The following is an 18,641-nucleotide window of genomic DNA, read 5'->3' on the forward strand; positions in this document are numbered from 1 at the left end:
AGTACGTAACACGCCACAAACTAAGAGAAATAAGTAACCTTCTCATATAGACATCTCAAGTGGTGGTTGTGGTGGTGGAATTGGGTTTAACGTCGTGCTTGAGAATATTTCGCTCATATGACGACGTGCATGCGTGTGTATGTGTATGTGCGGCTGCTTGTACTAGCCAAGACTTATCTGGTTTTATAGTGCTAGCCCACTGAGATACCACGCCGCAGTGAAGCATGAATACCCCACTCAGACACATTATACTGACTCCGTGCCGACCAGTCCTTATTGTACCCATTAATACCGAGCGCCAGGCAGGGATGACGCGGTCGGGGATCGAACCCGCGACCTTCCGCACTCCGGGCGGATGGTCTAACCACTACACCACGGAGGCGGTCCACATCTCAAGTAAAACACATAACAAGACGATGTCTTTTCTGCAGGACTCTCGGTGTGTAGTCATATTTTTGTTCTAATTTCATTGTTAAATATACATTTTCAATCAAACTATACACTTGTGAAGGCAGGAAGTGTATCTGCCCAGATGTGCAGGTTTCGTTTTAATATTACTCAATCCATTTTTAGTAGTACCCGGCGGCCCGGCCCGACCCGACTTTTACTCGTCCCGAGTTTTTAAATCACTCCCGGTGGGGACGGCACAGAGAGAAAAGACCTACATTCCTTCGATTCACCCACTTATCCATTCGAGCGTTGATACGTGAACCCATTGTACAGGGTGGGATGATGAACATAACACCTCACAGCCATGACCACAGACCAGCCCAGTGGTGAACCTCCAATGTAAGTTTATAAGTAAATTCATTATTATATTCATTTATAATGACATTTATGAACGGTATAGTAATACCGCTCGCCTAGAGCCGCATGCTGACTTTTAATTAACGATACTGAAGACATAAACGACAAGATTATCTCACTGACATCACGCACGGTGACCCAGATGCAGGATCTTAACAATCCAGTGTTTGTTCACAGGGATTTATCCAATCGTGCAATCCGTCGAGGTGGTGTGTAGCGATGCTCCAGGTATTTGTTATTCAAACGTAAATTAACAGACATTTACGTTTTGTTTAGCTGGAACAGATGCTGCACGCTAGTCAGTGTTACTTTGGCATAACATAACACACATAATATAGACTATGCAGGAAACCCGATACACGCATCGATTCGACCGCCTCCGTGGTGTAGTGGTTAGAGCGTTCGCCCGGAGAGCGGAAGGTCGCGGGTTCGATCCCCGACCGCGTCATACAAAAAGACGTTAAAATATGGTACTTGTTGGTCCCTCCTGGCGCTCGGCATAAATGGGTACAACAAGGACTGGTCGGCTCGGAGTCAGTATAATGTGGGGTATTCATGCTTCACTGCGGCATGGTATCTCAGTGGGCTAGCACTATAAAACCAGCTTAAGTCTGGGCTAGTACAAGCAGCCGCACATACACATACACACGCATGCACGTCGTCATATGAGCGAAATATTCTCAAGCACGACGTTAAACCCAATTTCACCTCACCTCACCTCACGCATCAATTCACGCTAGTTGAATAACTTTAATAAACGCTTAGCCTGAGTTCCAGCAGTACACAGCCAACAGCAATTGCGATCGCCTTTGACTGGGGCTTTGCTCAGCCTTGGGGTTTTGGGGTTCTATTTGCTGCCTTCGGTAAACAGATGTTAGCCAAGTATGCATAACTATGCACCCTCACGATCAATGTCCATTATGACTGTGACTGTGACTGTCAATATCTGTGTTATGGGGTTGTTCGGCCCCGTGAATTATACAGTGGCATAGCGTGGGTCGTGCTATTCATATAACAGTGTGATAAAGGTTAGAATTGATCTTCAACATTCCGTGCTTGTTGTGAGAAGCAAAAGGGATTGATAGGGTAATGAGACTTTGTGTCCTTGGTGATACGTGTTTTCTATCCGACTTAGCGATATTTACTATTTTATTCACAAGATTTTCTGGCTGCTAAGTGACTATTTACATGTCGTCGAATAACCAGAATATTGCTGAGTGCGGCATTATACAACAAACATAACATTTATTATAAACAGGCAACCTGATATCTATTCAGAAAACAATTTTGGGTTTAAATCATATATCTATTTCTAAAACGTTGTTCTTTACTTGAGAGAGAGTAAAATCTCTGAAATTCAAATTCACAGCTGGATTCCGTGTTACCTCTCCCTGGATTATCTGTTTGTTAACAGGTCGCCGTCACATGGCAAGAGAACTGTTATGCGTCATCGGTCTGTAAACAATTAGTGGTTAAGGTATACAACTGGCAGGACATGCTGACCCTTTTCGCAAACACCCGGTGTCAGTCGTCCATTCACATGATTCTCTCAGCTATTTTGATGATGATGTTTATGGAGAAGCATGTACAATGTGAATGACCCCCTAAAATTTATATACAAAGTAAGTGACACTACCACTACCACCCCGTCCTTTATGTCATGTACAAAGCCAAAGACCCCCCTCCCCCATACTTTTTAAAAATAATTTTTAAATATTACTATGTGCAAAATTGATGTGTACAAAATAAAATCATCATCACATAGACCATGTCATTACGTAATATACGTTACATTTAAGCATTTTCTAAGTGGCATTGTGTATTCAAGACTAGGTTTTCTTTTCGAATTGAATAAACATATCACTCATTTGATCGTCTCTCTAATATGTCGCGTCTTCATCCCATGTAACTGACAGATGGCCCCTCGCATTTATTGAATAAACTTCATGAATTTAAAGCAAATGGTTGTTTTAGAGTTTTGTAGGAACATTACCAATAACGACGTTTATCATGGGAAATGATTATGATGATTGATGTGTTCCAGCATCCGAGATCTGAGAAACTCTAAAGGCCATGGCTTCGAGTGCATGGTGTTTGACGGTCTCTACATGCCGCCGTCTTTGGTGAAGGGAGAAACTCCTGAAACGACCCCTTGAGAGCATCAGAGACATTGAACTTTATGACGATGACGTCATCATCTGCGCGTTTCCAAAGTGCGGTGAGTGCAGTTTAGCGAGACACAATCCGTTGGTTGGCTTCTCTTTCTGCAGACAATTGATCCCGTTTCAACACCTAATCTTTGCAATCATCCCAGTTCCTAATTATCGTTTGAAAATATGGTAAAAAGGAGCCCCAAGACCTCCTGCATTTTCCCCAAACTCCAGTAATCTAAACTTGCCACTTACTCCTCTCTCCAATCGACACCATCTAGCCTCTGAAAACCATTTTTGAAGGAAAAACAGTACTTAAATTATCTCCATAAAAAGGAGCCCAAAGTCTTCCTGCATCTTCCTTAAAACTGCTCTGTTCTAGACTTGGTTCATATTCGTGGCTTGCATGGACTCTATTGGGTATAATTTTGTCAGGGTGTGTATGACAAACTCATTTCAATGTGCGTATCTGTTGCAGGCACTCACTGGGTGTGGGAAGTCGTTGAGATGCTACGAAGTGGGGTCATTGAGTACAGGAAGCAAGTTAAGGAAACTCAGGAGTTTGAACTTATATACAAAGAAGGTGTAGACGCACTGCCGGCACCGCGAACCCTGAACACTCACTTATATCTGCGCATGCTCCCCAAACAGGTCGTGGAGAAGAAGATTAAGTGTATCCAGATCATGCGCAATCCTAAAGATGCCTGTGTGTCTTTCTTCAACCAATACAGAGATACCCTTGCACCTGTCGGCTTTGAAGGAGACCTGGGAGAGTTTACAGAAATATATTTGTCGGGCCAAAGTGTGTACTAAATTTACATATCCAAATTCCAATGTTCCGTTTGTCAGGAGTTCGATGAAAAGCGAATGGAAGACCTAGGAAACAGAAACGAGTTAATTAACTTGTATGTGACGTAATGAAATATGAAAGATAAATTTGGAAATATGACAGTACGGATACTTGACGGTGTAAGCACGATGAATCAGTCTTTCGCTATTTCAGTCAGCTTTTACGAAGACCATGGCGTTTGGGCGTTCTCATTAACAAACCTTTTTGTATTTATTTAAAATACAGTTCCTCATAGTAATTTGTCTCTGTACCTGGAAATGTCATTTGTAATTATTCAAAATTTCCTCTCACCAAATTTCCAGTGTTTTTCGGATCCTACTCCGACTACCTCCTGACATGGAAAGCAGAATTGGACAGATCTCCAGGACAACCTGTACTGGAGTTGGTGTACGAGGACATGAAACTTGTGAGTTCTGTTATCGTCATTAAGAGTAAGTGATGTGAAATAGCTGTCTGAGATAAGGTGCAAAATATCGTATTTCCCTTAACCCAACCAGTCCTCCTTGTGTATCTCTGTGTTGTCTGTGTCACAGCTGTGTTCGTAGGTTTCCACAAAACTGATGGCTTCTATGATCTGCATCACGTGCATCTTTCACCAGTCTGAGTGAGTGAATGAGTTTAATTTACGCCGCGTTTAGTTTAGCAATATTCCAGCAATATCACGGGACACCAGAAATGAGCTTCACGCAATGTACCCATGTGGGGAATCGAACCCGAACGCTTTAATCACAAGGCTACCCCACCGCCCCTCATCAATCTGACAACACGTAGGTAGGTAGGTAGTTGAGATCTCGTTTGAAACTTCCAAGAGAGCTGGGATTGTGTCTTAAATAGCGCATGGGCTGCCAGCTTGCGGTTATGTTGTGTTTGACCTGTTGGTATCTATAGTCTTACGAAATTGCAATACACATTTTCTCATGTGCTGACTCATCTAAACATCGAACTTGTCATACTCAGTTCTCAGTAATCAATATTTCAACTTCAACTATTTGTAAGATCTAAGATACAACCTTTATCGTACAAGGTTCCGCTCATTATGCGTTCGCGTAATATAGTCCTTGGTTTGGCAACCCCGCATCTATGTATCTTGGCTTCAACGACCGGTGTCACATTGGTGTTTCTTCCAATACTAACTTGACACGCTTTGATATATCTGATATAGTTCACAAAAGCTCTCATACTCTGGTTCCAGGACCCTGTCAAGAGTGTGAAAGACATCGCTAGATTTCTAGGCCTGGCAGTTACAGACCAGTTCTGTGAAGAAGTTGCACATGCATGTTCCTTTAAGAAGATGAGACAAGTAGACAAGGACCTGAAAGAGGAGTACGATATGATCAAGTTTTGGGAAAGAGGGGACGGTTGGCTATTACAGAAAAGGTACGTTTATTTCCTTTCGCAAGATAGTGATTTGTAAAAAGAAAATCTGTTAAATCTCTTTCACTTGTTTGTCCTCCTGAGAGGACGTTAAGTTTAATACAGTGTGATAGTATAGTGTGATTTAGTATTTTATTGTTTGGGCACACCCCAAACATGATAAGGAATTTTGTAAATCTGAATAAATCATTCCAACTTATATCATGCTGAAAGACAGTATTCCAATACTCTAACGTTGGAGATCATATCTTGGTAAACACTATTAATGTTTAATTCATTTAAGCAGATAATTCTGTTTCCTAAACGTTGTCTCCAGTTCACTGGAATGTTATTTAACATATGTTGATAATCTAAGAAGGTTCTTCTTATTGTGTACCTCTGTTTTAGAACTTCAAAACTGAGAAATCCATTTTCATTACAAATACCCTGACATAATGTAGACCGCAATCAAAATCAATTGTTTATCATATGTGAAGATTTAAAGAAATGATTTAACTGAAGTCTCTGAGCCAAGGTTTTGACTAAGTCATCACTGTCAAAGATGTGGTTTTTGTATAATATTCTCCAAGCCGATAAAACATCTCTCCAATACGGATTCTTATTGCCAGATAAGCAATCAACAGCATTAGGACCAAGTAAGTACAAATGACCTAAGGGAAAGATGTTGTCAAAATCAAGTTTTCTTTAAGTGACATTTCAATTATGACAATTTCTAAGCATTGATGAAACATTCAATGCCAATCATTCTGAGGCCTCCATCCTCATAAGTGTTACTGATATTTGACCTTCTAATCTATTCATTTTTATTATTCCTTATGCTGGTGTCACACTGTCCCGTTTATGACAAAAGATGCCAACACACGAATTTCGCGCGAACGTGGTCCCGAATTTGATCAAAAGCCAGTCAACATCCGAGGCAGGTCCGATGCAGGCAGAAGGCAATACGATGTCAATGACATGCCACACGGCCGCCATGCGAATGCTGAGCGAATGGTAGACCCAATATTGGGTTAACATTCTGAAGTCTACACGAAGGCCACATGATGGCTAAACGATGGCAACACGACATCGTGTTGAATATACGATGCTTATGCGATGCATCACACTAGGTCACGAGGGCAAGTGGTATCAAACAGTTGCGGTGATGGTTGGGATTTCAATTGTTTTTCGGAGATTTTTGGAATCACAAGTCAGTTCATTTCAACTTTAATTCAACTTTAACATGTCAGAGGAAGGAAGCCGGCTAGTACAGGGAGAAGTCAGAAGAGGAAAGTGGAGGAAACTGAGGACACACAAGTCTCAAAAGACAGAGATCAGTCTGAAACCACCCGAGAGGGGAGGGTTTTAAATGTTGATGTTATCAGAAAAGTAACAAGTTATCATTTCAAATTATTGGTGACATTTACAAGTTGGAAAACTTAAGATACTAAAATTATCAAAATGTTTCCCCATCATTTAATTATTATCAAAATTGAGAATCAGTTAAATTCAAATATGTTATATTTTACTATGAAGAGAAACACAGACAAAAATAGACATGCAATGTTTGAAAAACATATTTATTGCTCAATTCACATATTGCTGATCAGGTTGCAATCCAATATGCAAATATAACACGGTACGCTTTTCTGGTAATATCAACATTGTCACCAAAGTCTTTTCATAATAAAGACAATATCAGTGTCACTACACTCAGGATAATATCTGTACAGAGGGAATAGTGTCAGGCACTTTAATTACAAGATCAGCTTGTCCTGCCGTGGTACTGAGCCAGCCTTGGATGCAAAATAATGACCCAGATGTCTTCTGATCTGTTTCCCTTCTTGGATGCCAGAAATCATGGTCTTCTCATGGTATACATCAGCCAGCACTTCGTCCTTTCTCTAGGAGCCTGGGGTCACTTTATGGTTTTGGTCCTCGACGTCTATTAGGTTACTGTGGGTGGCAGGGTATCTCTCTGATAAGGTTGTGAAGTATGAAACAGGTTGTGATGTTCTTTCTGCATGTTTCTGTTGTCTTGTGCACTGTTCAGAGCAAAACTCGGAAGTGTGTGCCAGAATGCCAAGACATTCTCAACTACAGGTCTGGGTCCCGTTCCTCCAAACGATCGTAGACCCCCATACATACATAGACTTACGACTGGCGTAGCTCTACGGTCGCTTTGAGGAACGGGGCCCTGGCTCTTGGGAGTCAATAATTAATAATCTCTCATGTTGCTCCATATTCCGAACAGAAAATAGGTTCATCAAACGCTTGTTGATGCCAAAAGCATTGTCCCTAGCTAGGAAATTAAGGCACAGGAACATCATCCCCAGGTAGAGGTGTGTGTGTGTAGGTACATAGTCAAAGGTTAGAATGACAAATAAAAGCAAAGTGACAAATGGCAAAGTGCAATATGACAAATTGAGGAGGTGCTGAGCCTGCAGTAGCTGCTCATCATGCTCCCTGAGATGCATTATCAACAGCAAGGCCGCTGCCTTCTTCTTTCTGGTTGTATCATCTTCATATGCTATTGTCCGAGGTCTGTGGATTCAGGAAAATACTTAGGAGTAATTTTAACAAATGCTGAGAAGTGAACACAAGCCTCTGGTCTATAAAGTTGCTCAAGAAGGACTCGTGGGAGTTGCCCTTTTATATCACCACGTTACCATTACAGCTGGGAAACACTTGATCTACTTAAACTCAGCCCTGCCAACCGACACCGTGGTCCCATCGAGATGGAATCATAATGCAATGCGATGGCTATACGCACGTATCACGAGGGCTGTACGCAGTCGCGTTGCCTTCTTATGGCAATCGGGGAGCATCTCGCTCCCTACGTATTATCTTCGCAAGGTGAAAATTGCCTGATGGTACCTACGGACAGACGAAGGCAATACGATGATGACACGAATTCAGAAGAAGCAATCTCGATGGCCGTGCGAAGGGCAAGATGGAGACACGTATGCATCACGAAAATGAACCTTCGCACAGGGTATCCTGACTTTTTTGGCATGCCAAAGATTTTGTCCGCTCTCCCGATGTTGCAGCTGGAGACGGAGAAACTCTACCGGCGGCCAAACGATGGCTTAAGATGCCCTTACGAATGTCACGATTGCTTTACGATCCTTTGCACATTTGCACATTATCAAATTTCGTGTTTCCATCTTATGTCAAAATCGGCACAGTGTGACGCCTGCAATATTGAGTTCATCCATGAATGTTTTTGGCAGGTTAGGGAGTGCAGAGAAGATATGTACTAGAGTAGAAATTGATTGCTGTTTTGATTAGAGTCAGGTTTCTTCTTTGCCAACTAGCGAGTGATCCATTAATATGTTCAAGGCGTTTTCTTGTATTAATTACCCAAGGGTCTTTAAGAGAAGCATTCAGTGGGATTCCTAAGATATAGGTCATTGGCTCAAGTTATATTACTACATGTCATTAGAAATAAATCCCGATAGCTTTCGACTTGTTTATGTTCATTTTGGGTCCTGACATGTGATAGAATTTATTCAGTGTTTCAATTGGAACATTAAGGCTTGTTTCAGATCCTTCTAGATATAGCTGTGTAGCATCAGCATGTTGTCAAATTTTCTGTGCTATGTCATTATGTGTTATACCCTGTATATCAGGGTTTAGACCGCATCTTAATGCCTTATATTTCATTTCATTATAGTTCCCTTCCTGATGGAAAAAAAGAAGAGATGTGCCCATTTTTTATTACAGCTGTTGTTTTATTACCAGTCAGAATTGGAATTCATTTAGCTTACCACCATGTTGAATGTACAAAATCTTTCGTTTTATTTTGAAGATCGATAAGCTCGCTACCGACTGTATGACATGTAATTTAAAACAAAATGGCGTCTGCCTCTCGTCTGGATTTTTCAAAATCACTGAACCATCTTCTGACAAGCTTAAAACTGATATAGAAGTGGTTAATTATTATTAAGATGCAATGTATAAAATACCTAAATTATGGCAGTGAAAGTCGCATGCATGCGTCATATTTTGACGTCATACGATTGTTAGCGATACAACTTCTCGGCGGATAAATTGGTGGTTACCGCGGCAGCGGGTATTATTTTGTCAAGTTGTCACCCTCCTGGGAGGGGTGACACAGACACTTATTAAAGCGTCAATGACCAATGAAATTAGAGTATTTTACATGAAGGTAATTAAATCCCCATGGTCACTGGTATGGTGATCTACCTTCAATTGTTGGCATTCAAAAGGAATATTTCTATATTGTATTGTTAGACACGATATGGCTGAAATATTGTCGATGTGACTTTAAATATTAACTCACTCACTCACTCATCCACGCACTCGCTGGCTGTATTGATCATTCATGGCTACATTTGGCCTGCGATCTCGAAAGAACCCGCATGGGTATTGTGTATGATTTCAAGATTCCGAGCACTTCACTCAGTCACTCCCTCACTCACTCACGCTTTGTTTCAGGGGAAGTAGGAGACTGGAAAAACTGGTACACTGTGGCTGAAAGCGAAAAGTTCGACCGGATATGGAATGAAAAAATGAAGGATTCCGGGATCACATTCACATATTCATTATAATCTTAATGAATCCCCGCAGAATTTCCAATATTTTATTTAGCATTTACAGAACGTCCCATACTATCTTACAAGCTTATACTCAGGGAAGAGATGACATTTGCCATACATGTACAACTGAAATGGCTATCTTGTTATGTTAACAGTTCACAACAACTTCTGCCTCAGGGCTACCTGTGTGTAGCTTATTATTACACACGTTAACACAATACCTGTAAGGGTCTACTATGTGACTTCGGCTTTAACGATGAGGCAACGTTCCGAGGAATACATTGATTTTGTAGTTAACTACTTAAGTATGACATTTGTTGAAATGTAAATGTGTGGATGTGGCGATGATTTAATTAGATTCTGACGCCGATTTGGCAACAAGGACTGGTCGGCTCAGAGTCAATATAATGTGTCTGAGTGGGGTATACGTGCTTAACTGCGGCATGGTATCTGAGTGAGCTAACGCTACAGAACCTGCTTCTGGGCTAGTACCTGCAGCCTAAAATAAGTTGTATGCTTCTCTCGAGGGTAATACGGTCTGTTATTACCCTTCAGATAAATTTGTCGAATTCTGATTGGTCAATATCCAAGCATACCAAACCATGTATCGGATTTGCCAGGGTGTACGAACCGTACACCCGTCAAATCTGTCATGTGACACACTACGCAGGATGTACAAATAACTGACCTTAGATGGAATGTGGCTGCCAAAGAGTTGATCGCTTCGAAGTTTTAGAGTTGTCACATACAATTATGAGTATAAACAGAATAATAAAATTGTTACCAAAATTTCTTATTTGTTTGTATCAATAAATATATCCAAAAAAGAAAATGTTTCTGTGTTTCACTTGTCGTTTAACAAAACTCAAATTCGATATTTTTTTATAATAAACTAAGCCATCCCGAGTTATCTCCCTTTATGGCCGTTCAGGAAAAAATCATGGTGAAACGTTTTGCGTCTCATTCTGCCGAAGATTGAATGTTGTTGTTTAAAGATAAACTAAACAAAAGACCTTAAGGGTAATATATTCTTCACGCGGTGTTTTGAAAGGGTGTACGGGACTGTAAGACTGACACTCCCGTACACCCTTTCAAAAACACCGCGTAATAATAATGTACGCCTCTTTGTAGCAGTGTTGCCCGAGCCGGTAGAATGTTATAGTCATTTTGAAATACTAGTGCTTTAACTTTATTAACATAAAACGGGTCGATTTTGCCACTGGATTAAACGTATCAATACCATAACATGGTTAAGGAAAAATTATTTTAAACAAAATGAAATGCTGCACATCTATGTAAAGTATCCCGATAGGTCCTAGACCTACGTTGAAAATGTTCACGACTCAATTAGAGAAAAAGTAGAGTTCGTGATATTACCTATTCGTCTGTACTTCGGTTTTTCTGTTTCGCCCAAGTGCAAACTCGAGTGTGCGTTTTGTTAGATCCTTTAACGTACATATATACTGAGAGAAACAAATACAGGAACACGGGAACATTCAAGTGTTCGTTTAATATTTGCAAGTTTTCATAACTACCCTTGAATATCGCCGTGAAGCGAAATCTGAGGTAAATAAAGGAACAATCAGTGCTTTTCAGTAACCAACTTACTTTGTTATATGAACTGTCCATGGTTTAGGTTATTATCTATTGTTACATTGCTCCCAGAGTGGAAGACATACGTGCCCATCCAGTATCACTCACCTGAAGAAGTTGATGTCCAGAGAAATCTTTGACTCTTGCTCATCACTTCTAAATGCCCTTCAATGAACGCATGAGATGTGAATCACTGTTTGGCAATGTTGTGTGACTAAATTAAACGTATCTCTTCAAAATAAGTATTGACATTTCCAGCATACGACAGCAGAATAACAGACAACATATCATGATTTTCAAGGAGGCTGTCAGAAACATAAGGGCGTTATTGCCGAATATGTACCAATCAGTTCACTATGCCAATCGGTTTACTGTACCAATCAGTTTACTGTACCAATCGGTTTACTGTACCAATCAGTTTACTGTACCAATCAGTTCACTATGCCAATCAGTTTACTGTACCAATCAGTTCACTATGCCAATCAGTTTACTGTACCAATCAGTTCACTATGCCAATCGGTTTACTGTACCAATCAGTTCACTATGCCAATCGGTTTACTGTACCAATCAGTTTACTGTACCAATCAGTTTACTGTACCAATCAGTTCACTGTACCAATCAGTTTACTGTACCAATCAGTTCACTATGCCAATCAGTTTACTGTACCAATCAGTTCACTATGCCAATCAGTTTACTGTACCAATAAGTTCCCTATGCCAATCGGTTTACTGTACCAATCGGTTTACTGTACCAATCAGTTTACTGTACCAATCGGTTTACTGTACCAATCAGTTCACTGTACCAATCGGTTAACTGTACCAATCAGTTTTCTGTACCAATCAGTTCACTATGCCAATCAGTTTACTGTACCAATCGGTTTACTGTACCAATCAGTTTACTGTACCAATCAGTTCACTATGCCAATCAGTTTACTGTACCAATCAGTTCACTATGCCAATCAGTTTACTGTACCAATCAGTTCACTATGCCAATCGGTTTACTGTACCAATCAGTTTACTGTACCAATCAGTTTACTGTACCAATCAGTTCACTGTACCAATCAGTTTACTGTACCAATCAGTTCACTATGCCAATCAGTTTACTGTACCAATCAGTTTACTGTACCAATCAGTTTACTGTACCAATCAGTTTACTATGCCAATTGGTTTACTGTACTAATCAGTTCACTATGCCAATCAGTTTACTGTACCAATCAGTTCACTATGCCAATCAGTTTACTGTACCAATCAGTTCACTATGCCAATCAGTTTACTGTACCAATCAGTTCACTATGCCAATCAGTTTACTGTACCAATCAGTTCACTATGCCAATCGGTTTACTGTACCAATCAGTTCACTATGCCAATCGGTTTACTGTACCAATCAGTTTACTGTACCAATCAGTTTACTGTACCAATCAGTTCACTGTACCAATCAGTTGACTGTACGAAGCGAAATCTGAGGTAAATAAAGGAACACAGCCGTGAAGTGGTGTTCCCTAATTTCTTTCCCTCAGTATATATAGTATGGTTAGTGTAAGATACATCATATAGACAGTAACAGATCTTTATACCGTCAATTATCATTTACTACTTGCATTTCTGAAAGAATTAGAATTGTTACATAAATTTTGAACTATATGATTTGTAAAAAGATAAATGTTTTAAAATTGGTAGTTCAATTGAACAGCTGAGATTGTGAGTGACTGTATCCTCACTGGGGGTTGAAGTATTGTACAATTATTGTCCTGCCGTGGGGGCACATATATTAGTCCAAAATCATTCAAAGTACATTTAAACATACCAATATTTTTAACTGTAGAATATATGTTATTATATTTTATGGCAAAGTTGTCTTTAAACTTGCTGACGGCTGAAGGGATGGTGTAAATCCAGCTAGGAACCATGCAGGAGGCCTATGTACTGAAGTCCCTATGGTCACTAGTATGGTGATCTACCTTCAGCTGTTGGCAATCTATGGCCTGTTTTTATATTGTGTTGTCTTCTGTAACTAAAATATTTGAGATTTACATACTAGATATGTATTCATAACTGTGGTATTCTAGCTGTTTTACTGTATTTCGTTGACAGGCTTTATATAATTTACCTAAATTAAATACAGAATTAAATTTTTTTAGGTCACGATATGGCTGAAAAATTGCCGATGTGACTTAAACTCACTCACTCACTCACTCACTCCAAACAGATATATAGGATTCAAACAAAATAGTGTCAAATTGACAAGGCAGGCAGCGTGTGCACAGCCGTCCCACCGTAAACATCAGATGCAGCCATAGGAACACCCGTTACACGTGCAGGTTACATGTGATTTTTACCTGGTCTATACAATTTACCTTGCTTTTCAGTAACCAACTTACTTTGTTATATGAACTGTCCATGGTTTAGGTTATTATCTATTGTTACATTGCTCCCAGAGTGGAAGACATACGTGCCCATCCAGTATCACTCACCTGAAGAAGTTGATGTCCAGAGAAATCTTTGACTCTTGCTCATCACTTCTAAATGCCCTTCAATGAACGCATGAGATGTGAATCACTGTTTGGCAATGTTGTGTGACTAAATTAAACGTATCTCTTCAAAATAAGTATTGACATTTCCAGCAGACGACAGCAGAATAACAGACAACATATCATGATTTTCAAGGAGGCTGTCAGAAACATAAGGGCGTTATTGCCGAATATGACTATTGGATCAATGAACAGGGAGACATGATGACGATATGACCATTATAAATTTTACACAGTTAATAAGTGAGTTGACAAGTATCACGACTATTGGTGTCTCAATTGTATGTTCCAATAACAATAGAGTCCCAGTTAACACATTTATCACTGTCTATCCTCCGACTCTGAAACTTCATCTCGTTGTCAATATTTAACCAAAGGTATATAAGTAAACTCGCGAAAGAGGATGGGCAGCTTGGACAAGTCACAGCAGTCTCACAAGTCTGGACTAGGTAAGTTTTCTCGTTATTATATTTCATGAATGGTTTTGACAGGGAAAATGTATGATACACATGACTAAGCTGTGCAAGTCTACAGTTTTCTGTTTTCGATCATGATGCTGGCTTTGCAAATTTTGCCCCAAACGGCAAAAACGTGAAGGGTGCTTATTAACATACCAAGTAACTTCACAGAGTTTTGGGACAGGTTTTAAAGATTTGTGATCAGAGCATTGTTGAAGGTAGCTAGAGAACGGGTCGCTCTGCTAAATTGCATGTTCGAATGCAAGATTCTACGTGAGTACAATTATTGGTATGGCGATACCAAATCTGTTTCCTTAAGTCTAACAAAACACTAGAGAAAACACATTATTGTGTTTGCTTGGGACAAAGGTTTATAAACTGTAGTGATCACAATATGATTAGGATGCCATAGTCTGCTGTGCTCAACAGTTTGTTCGAATCCAAGTCACAACTTGAATACATTCATAGGTTGTACGGTAGCATATCCAATTAAATAGTTCTTTGAATCATTAGCAATTGTTGCTTTGGGCTTACTTCCTGCTAAACGTTTACAGGTTGCGAAAGTCCCTTATCTTTCAGGAACAGTACAGTTTAATATTAAAACAGAGCATCAATATATGTCACTGTAATTCCATTATATGAAACTTGAATATGGCGATGTAGCACGCAACAAGCCTACCTGAAGCAAACACTCATGTACTAATAGAATGACTGACATGAAGTATTAGACGTCAAGCTTTGCCTTTGAATCGTTGAATGAAATCTTTGTTGGTAACGCATTCTATAGCAGCTCAAAAATCGAGCGCTATGTTCCGTCACTTTTCTGTACCAATCAGTTTACTGTACCAATCAGTTCACTATGCCAATGAGTTTACTGTACCAATCAGTTCACTATGCCAATCGGTTTACTGTACCAATCAGTTTTCTGTACCTATCAGTTCACTATGCCAATCGGTTTACTGTACCAATCAGTTTACTGTACCAATCAGTTCACTATGCCAATCAGTTTACTGTACCAATCAGTTCACTATGCCAATCAGTTTACTGTACCAATCAGTTCACTGTACCAATCGGTTTACTGTACCAATCAGTTTTCTGTACCAATCAGTTCACTATGCCAATCGGTTTACTGTACCAATCAGTTTACTGTACCAATCGGTTTACTGTACCAATCAGTTTACTGTACCAATCAGTTCACTATGCCAATCAGTTTACTGTACCAATCAGTTCACTATGCCAATCAGTTTACTGTACCAATCAGTTCACTATGCCAATCGGTTTACTGTACCAATCAGTTCACTATGCCAATCGGTTTACTGTACCAATCAGTTTACTGTACCAATCAGTTTACTGTACCAATCAGTTCACTGTACCAATCAGTTTACTGTACCAATCAGTTCACTATGCCAATCAGTTTACTGTACCAATCAGTTCACTATGCCAATCAGTTTACTGTACCAATAAGTTCCCTATGCCAATCGGTTTACTGTACCAATCGGTTTACTGTACCAATCAGTTTACTGTACCAATCGGTTTACTGTACCAATCAGTTCACTGTACCAATTGGTTAACTGTACCAATCAGTTCACTATGCCAATCAGTTTACTGTACCAATCGGTTTACTGTACCAATCAGTTTACTGTACCAATCAGTTCACTATGCCAATCAGTTTACTGTACCAATCAGTTCACTATGCCAATCAGTTTACTGTACCAATCAGTTCACTATGCCAATCGGTTTACTGTACCAATCAGTTTACTGTACCAATCAGTTTACTGTACCAATCAGTTCACTGTACCAATCAGTTTACTGTACCAATCAGTTCACTATGCCAATCAGTTTACTGTACCAATCAGTTTACTGTACCAATCAGTTTACTATGCCAATTGGTTTACTGTACTAATCAGTTCACTATGCCAATCAGTTTACTGTACCAATCAGTTCACTATGCCAATCAGTTTACTGTACCAATCAGTTCACTATGCCAATCAGTTTACTGTACCAATCAGTTCACTATGCCAATCGGTTTACTGTACCAATCAGTTCACTATGCCAATCGGTTTACTGTACCAATCAGTTTACTGTACCAATCAGTTTACTGTACCAATCAGTTCACTGTACCAATCAGTTTACTGTACCAATCAGTTCACTGTACCAATCAGTTGACTGTACGAAACAGTTTACTGTACCAATCAGTTCCCTATGCCAATCGGTTTACTGTACCAATCAGTTTACTGTACCAATCAGTTCACTGTACCAATCAGTTTACTGTACCAATCAGTTCACTATGCCAATCGGTTTACTGTACCAATCAGTTTACTGTACCAATCAGTTCACTGTACCAATCAGTTCCCTATGCCAATCGGTTTACTGTACCAATCGGTTTACTGTACCAATCAGTTTACTGTACCAATCAGTTTACTGTACCAATCAGTTCACTGTACCAATCGGTTTACTGTACCAATCAGTTTACTGTACCAATCAGTTTACTGTACCAATCGGTTCACTGTACCAATCAGTTTACAGTACCAATCGGTTCACTGTACCAATCAGTTGACTGTACGAAACAGTTTACTGTACAAATCGGTTTACTGTGCCAACGGTTTGTGGGTCGGTATTCGTCAGTGCTAATACAGTACAGATGGATTTTAAAGGCCGCATGATAAGTACCCTGAATGTTGGTTACAGGTCATAAATGACCCAAATGACCATATCGAGGGGTCTTTTTGATTTGCAATATTTGGTTTCAGCCTTATCTAGTACAAAAACAGAGAACATCAATTGGTAAAGGCACTTAACAAACAAACAATATGAACCCAAGTAAAAACACAATGAATACTATGGGAAAGTCTACTGGCACCTCATTGGTAACATAAATCGTTTTTCTAGATCAAAATGTATCCTTATTTGCAGTACTTACAACTTGAAATAACGACGAAACGGTTCAAGCGACTAACAAAACCTCGTATTATCGATTCTTTCAAAACAAATCATTATTTCGAGAAATTAATCGTAGTCACAAGCAAAATAACTGGAAATTGTAAAACGGTGAAAATATATGGAACTGCAATTTTATGGAATAATTTTGCATTTTAAAAATAAACAAAAACTACATCGGAATTATGGAAACAACGAAACAAACATAAAAAATTTTGAAAATAAACTAACACAACTAACAACTAACACAATTGTTTAATTAAAAACTATTTAATGCAATTATATGTCACTATCGTACTGCATAGTTGTTAACAGTCAGACGGCTAATATTAGATGTCCAGTCTAACAATGCTCCTCAGTTACCTAGATTCAGTGAAAACTAAACTGATGAAAAGACACTTTCACGTTATTTTCTGAAGCTCTATGATATTTGTCATAATGTACTGGATATGAATGACTGATCACTGGGTAATGGAGTATGGACCTGGCATGGTCACAGCCACTCCCGCAATAACAAACACTCACTGATAGCTACACATACACAAGGGCATTAATCAAGCACTACCTCAATCCAAGGACAATATTCTGAATAGTGATCCAAAGAAGCGAACATTGACTAGCATAGTGATATACATGCGCAAAACACCTGGTTCACATACATCTTAAAAGCTATGGGTCACTTATGCATGTACTGCGAAGGCGCCAAGCTTATTGGTACTTGTTGAATTGTTGTGTGTATAATACTTCTCTGAACTGATTTAAGTGAGTGAGTGAGTGAGTGAGTTTTACGCCGCTTTTAACCATATTCCAGCTATATCACGGCGGAGGACACCAGAAATGGGCTTCACACGTTGTACCCATGTGGGGAATTGAACCCGGGTCTTCGGCGTGACGAGCGAACGCTTTTAACCACTAGGCTACCCCACCGCCTCGAACTGATTTAAAGCGACAGTAATAAAAATTAACTTTTCTTGACATGGTCGTAAGATTTTGGAAAATACAGAATGACCATGAGTTATGGCCATGCAGGACAAAGACTGTCTTGTGGCAACGTCGCTGCCAACTTGAACATAAACCACAAGGTTGAAGTAAATTAAAGGATTGTCCAAGACCGAGGAAGACCGAGTCCTATTTTATCTGGAAGAACACAGCCCCATAAGCCATTCCCAGTTTGCGCCGTCACTGGCGAGAGGGACTCTCCACTAGCGCCATCAGAAGGAGCCCGCAGGCCACTGGTCTGAAGGCACATCGTCCGATTAGACGTCTCTTACTCACAGACTGGAATAGGCATTAACGTCTGGGGTGGTGCATGCCCCGAGAAAAACGCAAATTGAGGACATGGTGAAGGGGGTCATTGGTCTGATGGAGGTCACTGTATCCTGCACGTTACCACTGGGAGATGAT

At 39.9% G+C, this 18,641-nt stretch overlaps 1 protein-coding gene across 1 annotated transcript; it reads left to right on the forward strand.

Annotated features, from left to right (window-relative positions):
* The first annotated feature begins 754 nt into the window (after window positions 1-754).
* On the forward strand, window positions 755-10,319 carry LOC124258744 (sulfotransferase 1A1-like). Its single transcript, XM_046692829.1, has 6 exons — window positions 755-789; window positions 2,937-3,025; window positions 3,436-3,759; window positions 4,110-4,213; window positions 5,000-5,184; window positions 9,622-10,319. Exons 1-6 carry the CDS (start codon window positions 755-757, stop codon window positions 9,659-9,661), a joined length of 777 nt encoding a protein of 258 aa, XP_046548785.1. The 3' UTR covers window positions 9,662-10,319.
* Window positions 10,320-18,641: the final 8,322 nt, after the last annotated feature.

Source organism: Haliotis rubra, unplaced genomic scaffold (assembly GCF_003918875.1).
Source record: "Haliotis rubra isolate DU_JTF1 unplaced genomic scaffold, ASM391887v1 Scf1176, whole genome shotgun sequence".
In the NCBI taxonomy this organism is placed as follows: domain Eukaryota; kingdom Metazoa; phylum Mollusca; class Gastropoda; order Lepetellida; family Haliotidae; genus Haliotis; species Haliotis rubra.